Source organism: Gigantopelta aegis, chromosome 11 (assembly GCF_016097555.1).
Source record: "Gigantopelta aegis isolate Gae_Host chromosome 11, Gae_host_genome, whole genome shotgun sequence".
NCBI lineage: Eukaryota > Metazoa > Mollusca > Gastropoda > Neomphalida > Peltospiridae > Gigantopelta > Gigantopelta aegis.
The window spans coordinates 32292603-32310298 of NC_054709.1; the positions used below are offsets into that span (position 1 = coordinate 32292603).

General features: G+C 38.3%; 1 protein-coding gene across 1 annotated transcript in view; it reads right to left on the minus strand.

Annotated features, from left to right (window-relative positions):
- Nucleotides 1–3488: 3488 nt before the first annotated feature.
- LOC121385142 overlaps nucleotides 3489–17696 on the minus strand; it is an 82732-nt gene continuing 68524 nt past the window's right edge. The window contains exons 15-21 of the mRNA XM_041515680.1: nucleotides 17607–17693; nucleotides 16565–16741; nucleotides 12359–12460; nucleotides 11336–11440; nucleotides 9973–10110; nucleotides 8558–8650; nucleotides 3489–4854 (exon numbers count right to left, since the gene is read on the minus strand). Of these exons, the coding sequence (XP_041371614.1) occupies nucleotides 4756–4854; nucleotides 8558–8650; nucleotides 9973–10110; nucleotides 11336–11440; nucleotides 12359–12460; nucleotides 16565–16741; nucleotides 17607–17693 (801 nt within the window). The 3' untranslated portion in view covers nucleotides 3489–4755. The remainder of the gene's footprint in view (nucleotides 4855–8557; nucleotides 8651–9972; nucleotides 10111–11335; nucleotides 11441–12358; nucleotides 12461–16564; nucleotides 16742–17606; nucleotides 17694–17696) is intronic.

Below are 17696 nucleotides of genomic sequence, written 5' to 3' on the forward strand. Positions count from 1 at the left end.
AAAAACGTGTATTACAAATAAACATGATTCTATATTATTGAACAAAAAGCTTACTAAAAAAAAAAAAAAAAAAAACCTCCCAAAAGAACACAAACATTAAAAACAAACAAACAAAAACAACCCAAAACAACGTGAATAGGAAGACCCAAGTTAATTGTGTTTTCCAATTCCAACCTACTGGAAAAGATGTGCAAATGAGGAATTGTTTTTTCTTTCTTTGAGCAATCCCTGCTATCGATCCATTCAAATACTATTTGCTATATAAATGAAACTAAAATAGATGCATTCTTTGGTGCTCATTAAATATGTGGAAGAATAACCACCGGTAGAGCGGTGGTCAACACGTTAGACTTATGACTGGTAGACCGTGGGTTAAAGTTCTGGTACCGGCTCCCACCCAGAAAGAGTTTTAAGAGTTCACTGGTTAGGTCTAAGGCACTATACACCAACATCTATCTCACTAACCACAAAGCAATTAACCATTAACCCACTGCTGGACAGCCAGCCAAGATAGCTGAAGTGTGAACCCAGGACAGCGTACATGAACCTTAACTGGATAAACCCAAAGCGAGTCAAATGGACGTAACCATAAGCTGTTTGATTCCTTTGGTTTATCAAACTGGTGTCATGGTTAAGCCATCAAACATAAGGCTGGTAGATACAGGGTTCGCAGCCTGGTACCGGCTCCCACCCAGAGCGAGTTTTAATGACTCCGTGGGTAGGTGTAAGATATTTGGTGAATCTATTATCAAATTATCTGTTGAAAAACATGTGAAAACACAATACACACTGTATTTCAATAAAGCTATCTTATCTCCATAAGGAGACACCCTGTCGCCGACTGTCATTTAAGGTCAGTTCCACGTCTTTTTGTCTTTTCATAGAAGATATTTGGTGAATCTATTATCAGATTATCTGTTGAAAAACCAGTGAAAACATAATACACACAAAATTTCAATAAAGCTATCTTATCTCCATAAGGAGACACCCTGTTGCCGACTGTCTAAGGTCAGTTCCACGTCTTTTTCTCTTTTTCATAGAAGATATTTAGTGAATCTATTATCAAATTATCTGTTAAAAAACACGTGAAAACACAATACACACTGTATTTCAATAAAGCTATCTTGTTGCCGACTGCCATTTAAGGTCAGTTCCACGTCTTTTTTGTCTTTTCATAGAAGATATTTGCTGAATCTGTGATCAGCTTTTTCACAGACAAAGGTGGAAAAAGAACTTATCTTATGTATTTTGTTTTATCTCACTGACTGTGACTGTATTTCATGTTTTATCTCAATGACTGTGACTGTATTTTATGTCAAGTTTTATCTCACTGACTGATTGTATTTTATTTTATATTTTATCCGACTGACTGTATTTCATGTTTTATCTCACTGACTGTGACTATTTTATTTTATGTTTTATCTGACTGTGACTGTATTTTATGCCAAGTTTTATCCCATTGACTGTGACTGTATATTAGTTTGTGTTTTATCTCACTGACTGTGACTATATTTTATTTCATGTTTTATCCCACAGATTGTGACTGTATTTTATGTTTTATCCCACTGACTGTGACTATTTTATTTCATGTTTTATCTCACTGACTGCAACTGTATTTTATTTCATGTTTTATCTGACTGTGACTGTATTATATGCCAAGTTTTATCCCATTGACTGACTATATTATTTCATGTTTTATCCCATTGACTGTGACTGTATATTAGTTTGTGTTTTATCTCACTTTCTGTGACTATATTTTATTTTATGTTTTATTCCACTGACTGTGACTATTTTATTTCATGTTTTATCTCACTGACTGTGACTATTTTATTTCATGTTTTATCCCACTGACTGTGACTATATTTTATTTTATGTTTTATCTGACTGACTGTGACTGTATTTTATGTCATGTTTTATCTGACTGACTGTGACTGTATTTTATTTCATGTTTTATCTGACTGTGACTATATCTTATTTCATGTTTTATCTCACTGACTGTGACTTTTATTTCATGTTTTATCTCACTGACTGTGACTATTTTATTTCATGTTTTATCTCACTGACTGTGACTGTATTTTATTTCATGTTTCATCCCACTGACTGACTGAATTTTATGTTTTATCCAAATGACTGTGACTATATTTTATTTCATGTTTTATCCCACAGATTGTGACTGTATTTTATATTTTATCCCACTGACTGTGACTATTTTATTTCAAGTTTTATCTCACTGAATGTGACTGTATTTTATTTATGCAATATTTCACAAAATAACACATGGTCCTTAAGATACTTGTTCCTCTATGACATATTGTATTTCTGTCTGAAACATAGTTTCTTGCTTGATGATAGTCTCTTTTTTCACATTTGGTCAAGTGAAATTTAAGTCTGTATATATAGTTACTTATAAATTCATTTGTCCCTCCAGATAGCTGAGATATGTAGTTATTTATAAATTCATTTGTCACTCTACGACCCAAAATTCATAAACTGTATCTGGAAATGAGTAAATGCTTATCTTCGTGATTAGTTAAAATCTTCTGAATTGTCACACGTATATTGTGAAAGTTTGCTAGGATGTCTTTAAAAAGATATTTACCAAAATACTAGTACAGTGAATTCTGTCTAAACTGGATCACACTGGGGATCTAATATTTATCCAATTTAGACACGATCCAGTGCGTAGAATTTAGAAAATGTGGGAACATTAAACATGATTTCAGTTTTGAGAGAATTCACTTTACCATCAAGACAGTCTAAAATTTGTTTTGATTATAATGGTGATCAGCCTCAATGGAAGGGGAAGAAAGGAAATGGTTTATTTAACGACACTCCACACATTTTACTTACGGTTATATGGCGTCGGACATATGGTTAAGGACCACACAGATATTGAGGGAGGAAACCCGCTGTCTAAAGTTTGTTTTGATTAATGATGACCAGTCTCAATGGAAGGAAGAAAATGGTTTATTTAACGACGCACTCAACACATTTTATTTACAGTTATATGGCGTCGGACATATGGTTAAGGACCACACAGATATTGAGGGAGGAAACCAGCTGTCTAAAGTTTGTTTTGATTAATGATGACCAGTCTCAATGGAAGGAAGAAAATGGTTTATTTAACGACGCACTCAACACATTTTATTTACAGTTATATGGCGTCGGACATATGGTTAAGGACCACACAGATATTGAGGGAGGAAACTCACTATTGCCACTTCATGGGCTACTCTTTTCGATTAGCAGCAAGGGATCTGTTATATGTACCATCCCATAAACAGGATAACACATACCACAGCCTTTGATGTACCAGTTGTGGTGCACTGGCTGGAGCGAGAAATAGCCCAGCCTCAATGGGGTCGTGGTTAAACCATCGAACATAAGGCTGGTAAGTACTGGGGTTCGCATCCCAGTTCCAGCTCCCACCCAGGGCAAGTTTTAACGACTCAGTGGGTAGGTGTAAGACCACTAAACCAACCTCTCTCTCTCTCTCTAAACACTAATCCACTGTCCAGGACAGACATCCCAAATAACTGGTGTGTGCCCAGGACAGCGTGCTTGAACATTAATTGGACATAAGCACGAAAATAAGTTGAAATGAGTGTGAAATGATAAATGGTGACAATTTGCTAAGTTTCTTTCTAAAAGACACTTACAAAAAAACCCTAATAACATCATGTACAGAAATAATTATTCAAGCAAGAAACTAAGTTTTAATCAGGTGTACCGCAGTGATGTTTATAGTGGACTTCCTACTTTTAAACAAACACTTCAACATTAGGGGTCGAATTTACCAAGCCTGTTTACGTCTTACACACACATGTAACTACATACATTTACAATGATTAAACACATGCATTTAAGAAAAACAGGCTTTGTAAATTCAGCCTTATATATGTTTGTGACATAACTGATCATACATGCTGAAGTTGTCCAGAACATAGACTTGTCTGTTTGTCTGTCTGTCTGTCTGTCTCTGTCTGTCACACACAATTCAATGCACATGCTTAAGTTGTTTCAAACATACTCATATGACTGTCTGTCTCTGTCTGTCAGTCTGTCTGTCTGACATATATATTCATCGCACATGCTTAAATGGCTCTAAATATACATGTAGACTCATCTGTCTGTCTGTCTGTCTGTCTGTCTGTGTGTGTCATAATTCATCACACAAGTTTTACTTGTCCCCAAGATAGAAAAACAACATGGACCTGTCTGTCTGTCTGTATATGTGTTTGTCTGTCTTGTGTTTGTTTTGTCAAACATAATTCATTACAAAAGCTTTACTTTTCCTCAACACAGAAAAAACATGTACCTATCTGTCTGTGTATCTGTCTGTCACTATGTCTGTCTGTCTTTTTGTCGCTATGTCTGTCTCTCTGTGTGTCTGTCGCTTTGTCTGTCTGTCTTTTTGTCGCTATGTCTGTCTGTCTTACTATTTGTCGCTATGTCTGTCTGTCTGTTTGTCGCTATGTCTGTCTGTCTGTTTTCATGTCTATTTGTATGTCACACATAATTTGTAGCACAATGCTTTAATTTTCCTCAACACAGAAAAGCACATGGATCCATCTGTCTCAGTGACACTGTACTATCATTCTGGTTTTGTTATGGGTGGTTGCGGGGCGGTTGTAGAATCAGCAGCTAATCGTAGTCTTAGAAACACTTGTGTACTATCGTTCTGGTTTTGTTAAGGGTGGTTGTGGGACGGTTGTAGAATCAGCAGCTCATCGTAGTCTCAGAAACACTTGTGTACTATCGTTCTGGTTTCAAGGGTGGTTGCGGGGCGGTTGTTGAATCGGCAGCTAATCGAAGTCTTTTCACATATTCTGCTCCCCATTCTCGTAACAAGTTCTGAACAAAAACAAATCACAATATCTTATTATCTGTACACTGTGGCTTCCTCAAAGATTCGGTGTAAATGTAAAGTACTGCTAAACAGAAAAATATTCATTACATATGTATCCAAATACAGGGTTTCTAGAATGTTTACAAAATCCACTAATCATGGGATCAGTGATTTTTAAAATTTACTAGCCATGATTAAAAATTCACCAGCCCTACTTTACTTAACCTTAATACAGTTTTACTAATAGTAATAATGTCACCTAAAGAGCTTAAAAACACTAAGATTGGAGGATGGGGTTGGGAGCAGGATATTCATATTTACAAAATATACTTAAATGCAGCATTTGACAACTTCTTTTTCACTAGTCGTTGGGCATGACAATGGTAGTTATTTACTAGCCCAACATTGGATATCACTAGCCATGGGAGTGGAGCTACCATAATCTAGAATCCCTGTCTGGCATGGCAGTAGTAGTTATTTACTAGCCCAAAATTGAATATCACTAGCCATGGGAGTGGAGCTACCATAATCTAGAAGCCCTGTCTGGCATGGCAATAGTAGTTATTTACTAGCCCAACATTGAATATCACTAGCCATGGGAGTGGAGCTACCATAATCTAGAAGCCCTGTCTGGCATGGCAGTAGTAGTTATTTACTAGCCCAACATTGAATATCACTAGCCATGGGAGTGGAGCTACCATAATCTAGAAGCCCTGTCTGGCATGGCAGTAGTAGTTATTTACTAGCCCAACATTGAATATCACTAGCCATGGGAGTGGAGCTACCATAATCTAGAAGCCCTGTCTGGCATGGCAGTAGTAGTTATTTACTAGCCCAACATTGAATATCACTAGCCATGGGAGTGGAGCTACCATAATCTAGAAGCCCTGTCTGGCATGGCAGTAGTAGTTATTTACTAGCCCAACATTGAATATCACTAGCCATAGGAATGGAGCTACCATAATCTAGAAGCCCCGTCTGACATGGCAATAGTAGTTATTTACTAGCCCAACATTGAATATCACTAGCCATGGGAGTGGGGCTACCATAATCTAGAAGCCCTGCAAATAGCTTGCCCACTGATGTCAAAAAGGTCTAGGAGTTTTAATATATTTTAAAAAGAGAATTGTTTTAAATACTATTTTGGTAAGATGTAATCTTCACTGTCCTTATTGTTAAGAACTATGAAACTGAGTTGTACAAACACATCGGCCTTGTACATCTGTATACAGGGCTTCTATAGATTATGGTAGCCCTATTCCCATGGCTAGTGACATTCAATGTTGGGCTAGTAAATAACTACTATTGCCATGCCAGACGGGGCTTCTATAGATTATGGTAGCTCCACTCCCATGGCTAGTGATATTCAATGTTGGGCTAGTAAATAACTACTATTGCCATGCCAGATGGGGCTTCTATAGATTATGGTAGCCCCACTCCCATGGCTAGTGATATTCAATGTTGGGCTAGTAAATAACTACTATTGCCATGCCAGACGGGGCTTCTATAGATTATGGTAGCCCCACTCCCATGGCTAGTGATATTCAATGTTGGGCTAGTAAATAACTACTATTGCCATGCCAGACGGGGCTTCTATAGATTATGGTAGCCCCACTCCCATGGCTAGTGATATTCAATGTTGGGCTAGTAAATAACTACTATTGCCATGCCAGATGGGGCTTCTATAGATTATGTTAGCCCCACTCCCATGGCTAGTGATATTCAATGTTCGGCTAGTAAATAACTACTATTGCCATGCCAGACGGGGCTTCTAGATTATGGTAGCCCCACTCCCATGGCTAGTGATATTCAATGTTGGGCTAGTAAATAACTACTATTGCCATGCCAGACAGGACTTCTAGATTATGGTAGCCCCACTTCCATGGCTAGTGATATTCAATGTTGGGCTAGTAAATAACTACTATTGCCATGTCAGACAGGACTTCTAGATTATTGTAGCCCCACTCCCATGGCTAGTGATATTCAATGTTGGGATAGAAAATAACTACTATTGCCATGCCAGACAGGACTTCTAGATTATGGTAGCCCCACTCCCATGGCTAGTGATATTCAATGTTGGGATAGAAAATAACTACTATTGCCATGCCAGACAGGACTTCTAGATTATGGTAAGCCCACTCCCATGGCTAGTGATATTCAATGTTGGGCTAGTAAATAACTACTATTGCCATGCCAGACAGGACTTCTAGATTATGGTAGCCCCACTCCCATGGCTAGTGATATTCAGTGTTGGGCTAGTAAATAACTACTATTGTCATGTCAGACAGGACTTCTAGATTATGGTAGCCCCACTCCCATGGCTAGTGATATTCAGTGTTGGGCTAGTAAATAACTACTATTGCCATGTCAGACAGGGCTTCTAGATTATGGTAGCCCCACTCCTATGGCTAGTGATATTCAATGTTGGGCCAGTAAATAACTACTATTGTCATGTCAGACAGGACTTCTAGATTATGGTAGCCCCACTCCCATGGCTAGTGATATTCAATGTTGGGCTAGAAAATAACTACTATTGTAGTGCCAGACAGGGCTTCTAGATTATGGTAGCCCCACTTCCATGGCTAGTGATATTCAATGTTGGGCTAGTAAATAACTACTATTGTAGTGCCAGACAGGGCTTCTAGATTATGGTAGCCCCACTCCTATGGCTAGTGATATTCAATGTTGGGCTAGTAAATAACTACTATTGCCATGCCAGACAGGGCTTCTAGATTATGGTAGCCCCACTCCTATGGCTAGTGATATTCAATGTTGGGCCAGTAAATAACTACTATTGTCATGTCAGACAGGACTTCTAGATTATGTTAGCCCCACTCCCATGGCTAGTGATATTCAATGTTGGGCTAGTAAATAACTACTATTGCAGTGCCAGACAGGGCTTCTAGATTATGGTAGCCCCACTCCTATGGCTAGTGATATTCAATGTTGGGCTAGTAAATAACTACTATTGCCATGCCAGACAGGACTTCTAGATTATGGTAGCCCCACTCCCATGGCTAGTGATATTCAATGTTGGGCCAGTAAATAACTACTATTCCCCACCACCTCCCCCCAAAAAAGAGGGGGGGGGGGAAAGAAGAGAGAAATAATTTTGACAGGAAGTTGCCACTATGCAACTTGATAAAGCCCTTTAACTCAAACAACTCATAAAAAAAACTAAAATAATAAATAGAGAACCTTAGTTAATGACGTAGGATATCAGCTTTATCCTGGATGGTAAGAATGGGAATTTTTCATTTGGCCTGAACAGGATAAAGCCGATATCCTACACCATTAAATATTAATATCTTTATCCTGCAGACCATAAAAATAAAGGGGAAAAGCTATTATTTATGTTATTTCAGCCATTGTACGATGACCTAGAGGTCAAATGAGCAATTTTGTAATGTACATGTAGCTAATCGTGTGACATCACATGAATGACGTCCAAGGTCATATTCTGTTGGTATACGTTTATGTCTTTGTTTATGACTGTGCTTTAATCGGTCATCATAATCTGTCAATAGAAACAGTGGTTGCAGGTTAAATAGAGAATAACTAGTTAATGACGTCGGATGTCTGCTTCATCCTGTCATGGTAAGAATGTGAAATTCCGCAAAGCTCTGACTTCGCTTTAATCGGTCATCATAATCAACTGATAGAAACAGTGGCTGCATGCAGTATATATAAATTAGAATGGTTATGTACCTCGCAGTATTCGTATGACTTCCTCAGATCGATATAAACATTTTTCATTTCCTCATCTTTGTAGACATGTTTAGCTATTTCACCTGGCATCGGCTGAAATCAATGAAAAAAATACATCATTAATAATTAAATTTATGTTACATTCCTTATAATATAACGTCATCCCATTGGTTCAGCCGTATCACCGCAAGTTTATTCATTTCTCGATGGACGTAAAAATAACATTGTCAGGGGACGTCATATCATATTTGTTGACGTCATTTTATATTTGTACTTTTTTTTTTGTACTGTATATTTTTGGAGCCAAAAAATAATTCAAAATAAAACATAAACTTTTAGAAGTGTTATTATTTGTAGACTACGTATGTTTCAATTTTGATTATAAGTATTGTCTGTTATTTGTTTTATCTGTGTATGAAAAAACAAAATCATCTGCAAATTTATGCGTGAACGGCTTCACTGATCCACACAATTTACGGATGATTTTTTTTGTTCATACCCTGATGAATGTAAAAGAAATAACAGACAATCCTTAAATAATACAAACAATCAAACAAATATAAATACAAAATAAAATATTTCATGGAGGGAGGGTGGTATAAAAAATACCAAATTTTGCATTACATAATCATTGAATGGTTCCTAAAAAAAACCTAATAATATCCTGGGTATTATCAATGAAGCTGACTGAAAGATTATCATATTTAATATTGCATTCAATATTGTACACACACAAAAATTTAATGATTGTTTAATAACTCTCCAGCACATTTCAACATATGACTGTGTTGTGAATATATCATAATTGCAATACTTGGTCCCTACATAAAAATGTGTTACATAAAAAACAGTTGTCTACATAGAAATGACAGTTAAAAAGTTTGGTTTGTATATCAAAGATTGTGGTAAGTGCTGACCTGTCTGGATTGGTGCATATAAAAGACTTCTTACTACTAATGAAAAAATGTAGTGAGTTTTCTGTCTAAGACGACATGTCCGAATTATCAAATGTTTGATATCCAATAGTTAAAGTTTTGTTGTGTTTAACAACACCACTAGAGCACACTGATTTATTAATCATCGACTATTGGATGTCGTAGAAAGGAAACCCACTACATTTTTTGCATTAGTACCATGGGATATTTTATATGCACTATTCCCACACAGGATAACACATACCACAGCCTTGGTGCACTGGCTGAAACGAGAAATAGCCCAATGGGCCCACTGATGCAGATCGATCCCAGACTGACCATGCAAGATTCAAACGCTTTACATGTACCACAGGGCTACAAAGTTTGTTTTGTTTAATGACACCACTAAAGCACATTGATTAATTAATCAATTTAATTACATCCCTCCCCACATAGAAATGGTGTCCTACATTTGAGTGTCGGTCGCTATTTTATACATACCATTATTGGGTGACCCTTTGGAACTGATACTCGACGGATTAAAAACAGAAGACATGAAGATATAACTTTCAAGTTACGATAGTTCACATCGGTCAGTGGTTCTGTCGATAAGCCGTAATCTATTGGTTTCAGGAACAACTGAAATTGAAGAAATATGGAAAATACGAAAACAGAATTATCGGAATTCTGTCGACAAGCCATATCTACTGGGTTCAGGAACAACTGAAATTGAAGAAATATGGAAAATATGAAAACAGAATTATCCGAATTCTGTAGACAAGCCGTAATCTATTGGTTTCAGGAACAACTGAAATTGAAGAAATATGGAAAATACGGAAACAGAATTATCCGAATTCTGTAGACAAGCCGTAATCTATTGGTTTCAGGAACAACTGAAAATGAAGAAATATGGAAAATATGGAAACAGAATCATCGGAATTCTGTCAACAAGCCGTAATCTATTGGTTTCAGGAACAACTGAAATTGAAGAAATATTGATAATATGGAAATAAAATTATCACAGTTCTGTCGACAAGCCGTAATCTACCGGTTTTAAGAACAACTGAAATTGAAGAAATATGGAAAATATGGAAATAAAATTATTACAGTTCTGTCAACAAGCCGTAATCTATTAGTTTCAGGAATAAAGTTTGTTTTGTTTTAACGACACCACTAGAGCACATTGATTTATTAATCAATGGCGATTGGATGTCAAACAGTTGGTAATTTTGACATAGTCGTAGAGAGGAAACCTGCTAAATATTTTCATTAGTAGTAAAGAATCTTTTATATATATGCACCATCCCACAGACAGGATAGCACATTCCACAGCCTTTGATATACCAGTCGTGGTGTACTGGTTGGAATGACAAACAGCCCAATGGGCTCACCTACGGGGATTGATCACAGACTGACCACGCATCAGGCAATCGCTTCACCACTGGGTTTACGTCCTGCCTCCACAGTAATGAATATGTTTATAGGTATTTTACTATTCTGTCAGTTTGACAGCTGAGAGAAACAAAAACAACATTTCATTTCAACTTATTTTCATGCTTATATCCAATTAAGGTTCAAGCATGCACGCTGTCCTTGGCACACACCTCAGCTATCTGGGCTGTCTGTCCAGGACAGTGGGTTAGTTGTTAGTTGATTAGTGGTTAGTGAGAGAGAAGAAGGTCTTACACCTACCCACTGAGACGGTAAAACTCGCTCTGGGTGGGAGACGGTACTGGGCTGCGAACCCTGTACCTATCAGCCTGTAGTCCGATGGCTTAACCACTGTGCCACCGATGACGGTTAATCTCCTCTAAACATTTCAGAGATTGTATAAGTTATTTGTGTATGTATAATGCTGTGTTACCGTGGTGATTAAACTTCTCGACAGGACGATGCCAACAATAAGGAAGAATGCCTCGTTATTGCCGATGTTGATTGTCCGTCCTCTCTCGTTAAACTGCAGTCGGTCCTGACAACACAAAAAAAAAATCCAGTATCAACTTGTGGACAAAACACCAGTTATTTGGAAACATATAGCTCTTTAAACAATTGGTCAATCGAGAGAGAGTGGAGGGAGGTGGAAGGAAAGGTTTAGAGAGAGAGAGAGAGGGAAAGAAGGATAGAGAGCAAGAGGTGGAGAGGGAGGGATGAGATAGGGGTTTTGATGAGAGAGAGAGAGAGAGATATAGAGGGAGAGATGTGTGAAGAGAGAGGAAGGAAGGGAGGGAGGGAGGGAAGGGGAGAGAGATATAGAGGGAGAGATGTGTGAAGAGAGAGAGAGAGAGAGAGGGAGGGAGGGAGGGAGAACAAGGGAGAGAGAGAGATATATAGAGGGAGAGATGTGTGAAGAGAGAGGAAGGGAGGGAGGGAGAGCGAGACAGAGAAAGAGATATAGAGGGAGAGATGCATGAAGAGAGAGGAAGGGAGGGAGAGACAGAGAGAGAAAAAAAGAGATGGGGAGATATATAGAGGGAGAAATGTGTGAAGAGAGAGGGAGGGAGAGCAAGAGAGAGAGAGAGAGGGGGGAGGAAGAGGGAGAGAGGGAGGAAGAGAGAGAAATGGAGAGACAGAGAGAGAGAGGGACAGAGAGAGAGAGACAGAGGGAGAGAGATAGGGAGGGAAGAAGAGGAAGAGAGAGAAGTAAAGAGGTAGTGTTAGAATGAGAGGAGGGAGGAAACCTGCTGTCATCACACAGTCTATATTTCACTCTATGGGTACATTTTCCATCAGACAGGACACCACATACCATGGCCTTGATCCATCTGTCCTGCATTCAGTTGGTGCAAGTGATCCATGGAAGAACAGACCACACTCACCAGCCTGGTTTCAAGGCTTACTGTTATAATAATAACATTTTAAATTATAGGAAAAAAGAAATCCTGCTTACCAATTCGACTTGCCAGAAATATCCGTCTGGAAAGCGCCGGTCTGTTTTGATGAGCTCAAAGACTGCAGATTTACGATGAGTTCCTAAAACTCCAGTTTTAGGCTGAAACACAGACTCAGGTTAGTGAGGGTATTTGCAGTAGCAACAGTGCGAAAAAGAAAAAAATCCACGAAAAATGTGATTAATAATGTTACCATGATTGCTATGATGAAAGGTCACCTGGTTGAGAGCTAACATTATCATATTATCGGTATATTATTCTACAGTATCTTATTATCTCCTGAAAAACCTGTCTTGCCACTGTAAAATATTGTTATTGTATGTTCCTCATATGCTGTTGTGTAACAGACTGAGCATAATAAAGTTCTGCTCTGTTCTGTCAGATCCACTACCTACATAGTAAAAAATGAAATCTAATGTAAATGACACTGTGATTACCATGATTTCTCTGACGTGGTCACCTGGTCAAGATTAATCATTAGCTGAAGTCAGATCTTCTAATTAGAAGACAGTAAGATCTAATTTAAACAAGACTGTGATTATCAATATTACCATGCTTTCTCAGATAAAAGGTCACCTGGTCAAGAGCTAACATTGGCTCTAGTCAGATCCACTCAATAGAAAATATAAAAGATATAATGTAATCTACTCAGTAAAGAGTAAGATCTAATTTAAACAGACTGATTACCATGGTGTTTGTGATGTGGTCACCTGGTCAAGTGTTAACATTGGCTCTAGTTGGATCCTTTAAGTAGGAGACAGTAAGATCTAATTTAAACAAGACTGATTACCATGGTGTTTGTGATGTGGTCACCTGGTCAAGTGTTAACATTGGCTCTAGTCAGATCCTTTAAGTAGGAGACAGTAAGATCTAATTTAAACAAGACTGATTACCATGGTGTTTGTGATGTGGTCACCTGGTCAAGGGTTAACATTGGCTCTAGTCAGATCCTTTAAGTGGGAGACAGTAAGATCTAATTTAAACAAGACTGATTACCATGGTGTTTGTGATGTGGTCACCTGGTCAAGTGTTAACATTGGCTCTAGTTGGATCCTTTAAGTAGGAGACAGTAAGATCTAATTTAAACAAGACTGATTACCATGATGTTTGTGATGTGGTCACCTGGTCAAGTGTTAACATTGGCTCTAGTTGGATCCTTTAAGTAGGAGACAGTAAGATCTAATTTAAACAAGACTGATTACCATGGTGTTTGTGATGTGGTCACCTGGTCAAGTGTTAACATTGGCTCTAGTCAGATCCTCTAAGTGGGAGACAGTAAGATCTAATTTAAACAAGACTGATTACCATGGTGTTTGTGATGTGGTCACCTGGTCAAGTGTTAACATTGGCTCTAGTTGGATCCTTTAAGTAGGAGACAGTAAGATCTAATTTAAACAAGACTGATTACCATGATGTTTGTGATGTGGTCACCTGGTCAAGTGTTAACATTGGCTCTAGTCAGATCCTTTAAGTAGGAGACAGTAAGATCTAATTTAAACAAGACTGATTACCATGATGTTTGTGATGTGATCACCTGGTCAAGGGTTAACATTGGCTCTAGTTGGATCCTTTAAGTAGGAGACAGTAAGATCTAATTTAAACAAGACTGATTACCATGGTGTTTGTGATGTGGTCACCTGGTCAAGTGTTAACATTGGCTCTAGTTGGATCCTTTAAGTAGGAGACAGTGGCTCTAGAGACAGAGATCTAATTTAAACAAGACTGATTACCATGGTGTTTGTGATGTGGTCACCTGGTCAAGTGTTAACATTGGCTCTAGTTGGATCCTTTAAGTAGGAGACAGTGAGATCTAATTTAAACAAGACTGATTACCATGATTTCTGTGATGTGGTCACCTGGTCAAGTGTTAACATTGGCTCTAGTTGGATCCTTTAAGTAGGAGACAGTAAGATCTAATTTAAACAAGACTGATTACCATGATGTTTGTGATGTGGTCACCTGGTCAAGTGTTAACATTGGCTCTAGTTGGATCCTCTAAGTGGGAGACAGTAAGATCTAATTTAAACAAGACTGATTACCATGGTGTTTGTGATGTGGTCACCTGGTCAAGTGTTAACATTGGCTCTAGTCAGATCCTCTAAGTGGGAGACAGTAAGATCTAATTTAAACAAGACTGATTACCATGGTGTTTGTGATGTGGTCACCTGGTCAAGTGTTAACATTGGCTCTAGTTGGATCCTTTAAGTAGGAGACAGTGAGATCTAATTTAAACAAGACTGATTACCATGGTGTTTGTGATGTGGTCACCTGGTCAAGTGTTAACATTGGCTCTAGTTGGATCCTTTAAGTAGGAGACAGTAAGATCTAATTTAAACAAGACTGATTACCATGATTTCTGTGATGTGGTCACCTGGTCAAGTGTTAACATTGGCTCTAGTTGGATCCTTTAAGTAGGAGACAGTAAGATCTAATTTAAACAAGACTGATTACCATGATGTTTGTGATGTGGTCACCTGGTCAAGTGTTAACATTGGCTCTAGTTGGATCCTCTAAGTGGGAGACAGTAAGATCTAATTTAAACAAGACTGATTACCATGGTGTTTGTGATGTGGTCACCTGGTCAAGTGTTAACATTGGCTCTAGTCAGATCCTCTAAGTGGGAGACAGTAAGATCTAATTTAAACAAGACTGATTACCATGGTGTTTGTGATGTGGTCACCTGGTCAAGTGTTAACATTGGCTCTAGTTGGATCCTTTAAGTAGGAGACAGTAAGATCTAATTTAAACAAGACTGATTACCATGATGTTTGTGATGTGGTCACCTGGTCAAGTGTTAACATTGGCTCTAGTCAGATCCTTTAAGTAGGAGACAGTAAGATCTAATTTAAACAAGACTGATTACCATGATGTTTGTGATGTGATCACCTGGTCAAGGGTTAACATTGGCTCTAGTTGGATCCTTTAAGTAGGAGACAGTAAGATCTAATTTAAACAAGACTGATTACCATGGTGTTTGTGATGTGGTCACCTGGTCAAGTGTTAACATTGGCTCTAGTTGGATCCTTTAAGTAGGAGACAGTAAGATCTAATTTAAACAAGACTGATTACCATGGTGTTTGTGATGTGGTCACCTGGTCAAGTGTTAACATTGGCTCTAGTTGGATCCTCTAAGTGGGAGACAGTAAGATCTAATTTAAACAAGACTGATTACCATGATGTTTGTGATGTGGTCACCTGGTCAAGTGTTAACATTGGCTGTTAGTTGGATCCTCTAAGTGGGAGACAGTAAGATCTAATTTAAACAAGACTGATTACCATGGTGTTTGTGATGTGGTCACCTGGTCAAGTGTTAACATTGGCTCTAGTCAGATCCTCTAAGTGGGAGACAGTAAGATCTAATTTAAACAAGACTGATTACCATGGTGTTTGTGATGTGGTCACCTGGTCAAGTGTTAACATTGGCTCTAGTTGGATCCTTTAAGTAGGAGACAGTAAGATCTAATTTAAACAAGACTGATTACCATGATGTTTGTGATGTGGTCACCTGGTCAAGTGTTAACATTGGCTCTAGTCAGATCCTTTAAGTAGGAGACAGTAAGATCTAATTTAAACAAGACTGATTACCATGATGTTTGTGATGTGATCACCTGGTCAAGGGTTAACATTGGCTCTAGTTGGATCCTTTAAGTAGGAGACAGTAAGATCTAATTTAAACAAGACTGATTACCATGGTGTTTGTGATGTGGTCACCTGGTCAAGTGTTAACATTGGCTCTAGTTGGATCCTTTAAGTAGGAGACAGTAAGATCTAATTTAAACAAGACTGATTACCATGATGTTTGTGATGTGGTCACCTGGTCAAGTGTTAACATTGGCTCTAGTCAGATCCTCTAAGTGGGAGACAGTAAGATCTAATTTAAACAAGACTGATTACCATGGTGTTTGTGATGTGGTCACCTGGTCAAGTGTTAACATTGGCTCTAGTCAGATCCTCTAAGTGGGAGACAGTAAGATCTAATTTAAACAAGACTGATTACCATGGTGTTTGTGATGTGGTCACCTGGTCAAGTGTTAACATTGGCTCTAGTCAGATCCTTTAAGTAGGAGACAGTAAGATCTAATTTAAACAAGACTGATTACCATGATGTTTGTGATGTGGTCACCTGGTCAAGTGTTAACATTGGCTCTAGACAGATCCTCTAAGTAGGAGACAGTAAGATCTAATATAAACTAGTGTGTGATTACCATGATTTCTGTGATGTGGTAAATGAGGTTCTCCATCACATATGCAAGGATCTGTATCAATCCTTTCCGGTCTCTCTGTAGCGGCTCAGCTCCCCGCTCTCCCGTCACGAGCACTGACAAATCGTAGGCCTGAGGTCCAATGATGTCATTCATCACGGGGTAGATGTTTCCATTCGGCTGGAAATTGATACTTATTTATTAAAAAAAGTTTGTTTTGTTTTTAACGACACCACTAGAGCACACTGATTTATTAATCATCGGCTACTGGATGTCAAATATATGATCATTTTAAAACAGTCGTTGAGAGGAAACCCGCTACATTTTTTCCCATTAGTAGCTAAGGATCTTTTATATGCACCATTCCACAGACAGGATAGCACATACTGTGGTGCACTGGCTGGAACGAGAAATAGCCCAATGGGCCCACTGACGGGGCTCGATCCCAAACCAACCACGCATCAAGCGAGCGCTTTACCACTGGGCTATGTCCCACCCCTTATTTATTATTACAGTGAAACATGTCTAAACCGGATCATGTCGTGGACCTAATATTTATCGGATTTAGAGGGTCGCGTTTTTAGAATTTACATTTGGGACCTTGAAACGTGACCAGTTTTGACAGGATTCCTGTTTGTTCAGGGTCCAGTTTACACAGGTTCCGCTGTATTATCTTTTCTTAGTTAAATCTTTTTAGTGTTTTTTTTTATCAAATAAGAGTTCAAGCATATATCATCCTGCGCACACATGAAAGCCACTTACGTGTACTTCATGTCGAGGTTTATTTTAATGAACTACAGAGCCAGCTCTGGCACTTGCAAAATTCACCTTCGCCAATTTTGAAAGCAGTTCATACATTTTATTTTAATTTGGCGAAATTATTTCATGTAATAATTGAATTTAAAAAAAAATAAAAATTTGATTTCTGCAAATATTTTTTAGTTTAATAGAAAATTTGGCGAATTGTTTTGCATACCCAGAGCTAGCACTGAACTAGAAGTTAGCATTACGCCAGTTTTAAGACTGCACCATCGAGTATACTTACATTTAGGTAGAGTCTTTGGAGTGCTGCGACAATTTCCTTGAGAATAATTCCAAACAGGAAAGCACTGCTCGGTCTGTTTCCTTTCCCCTG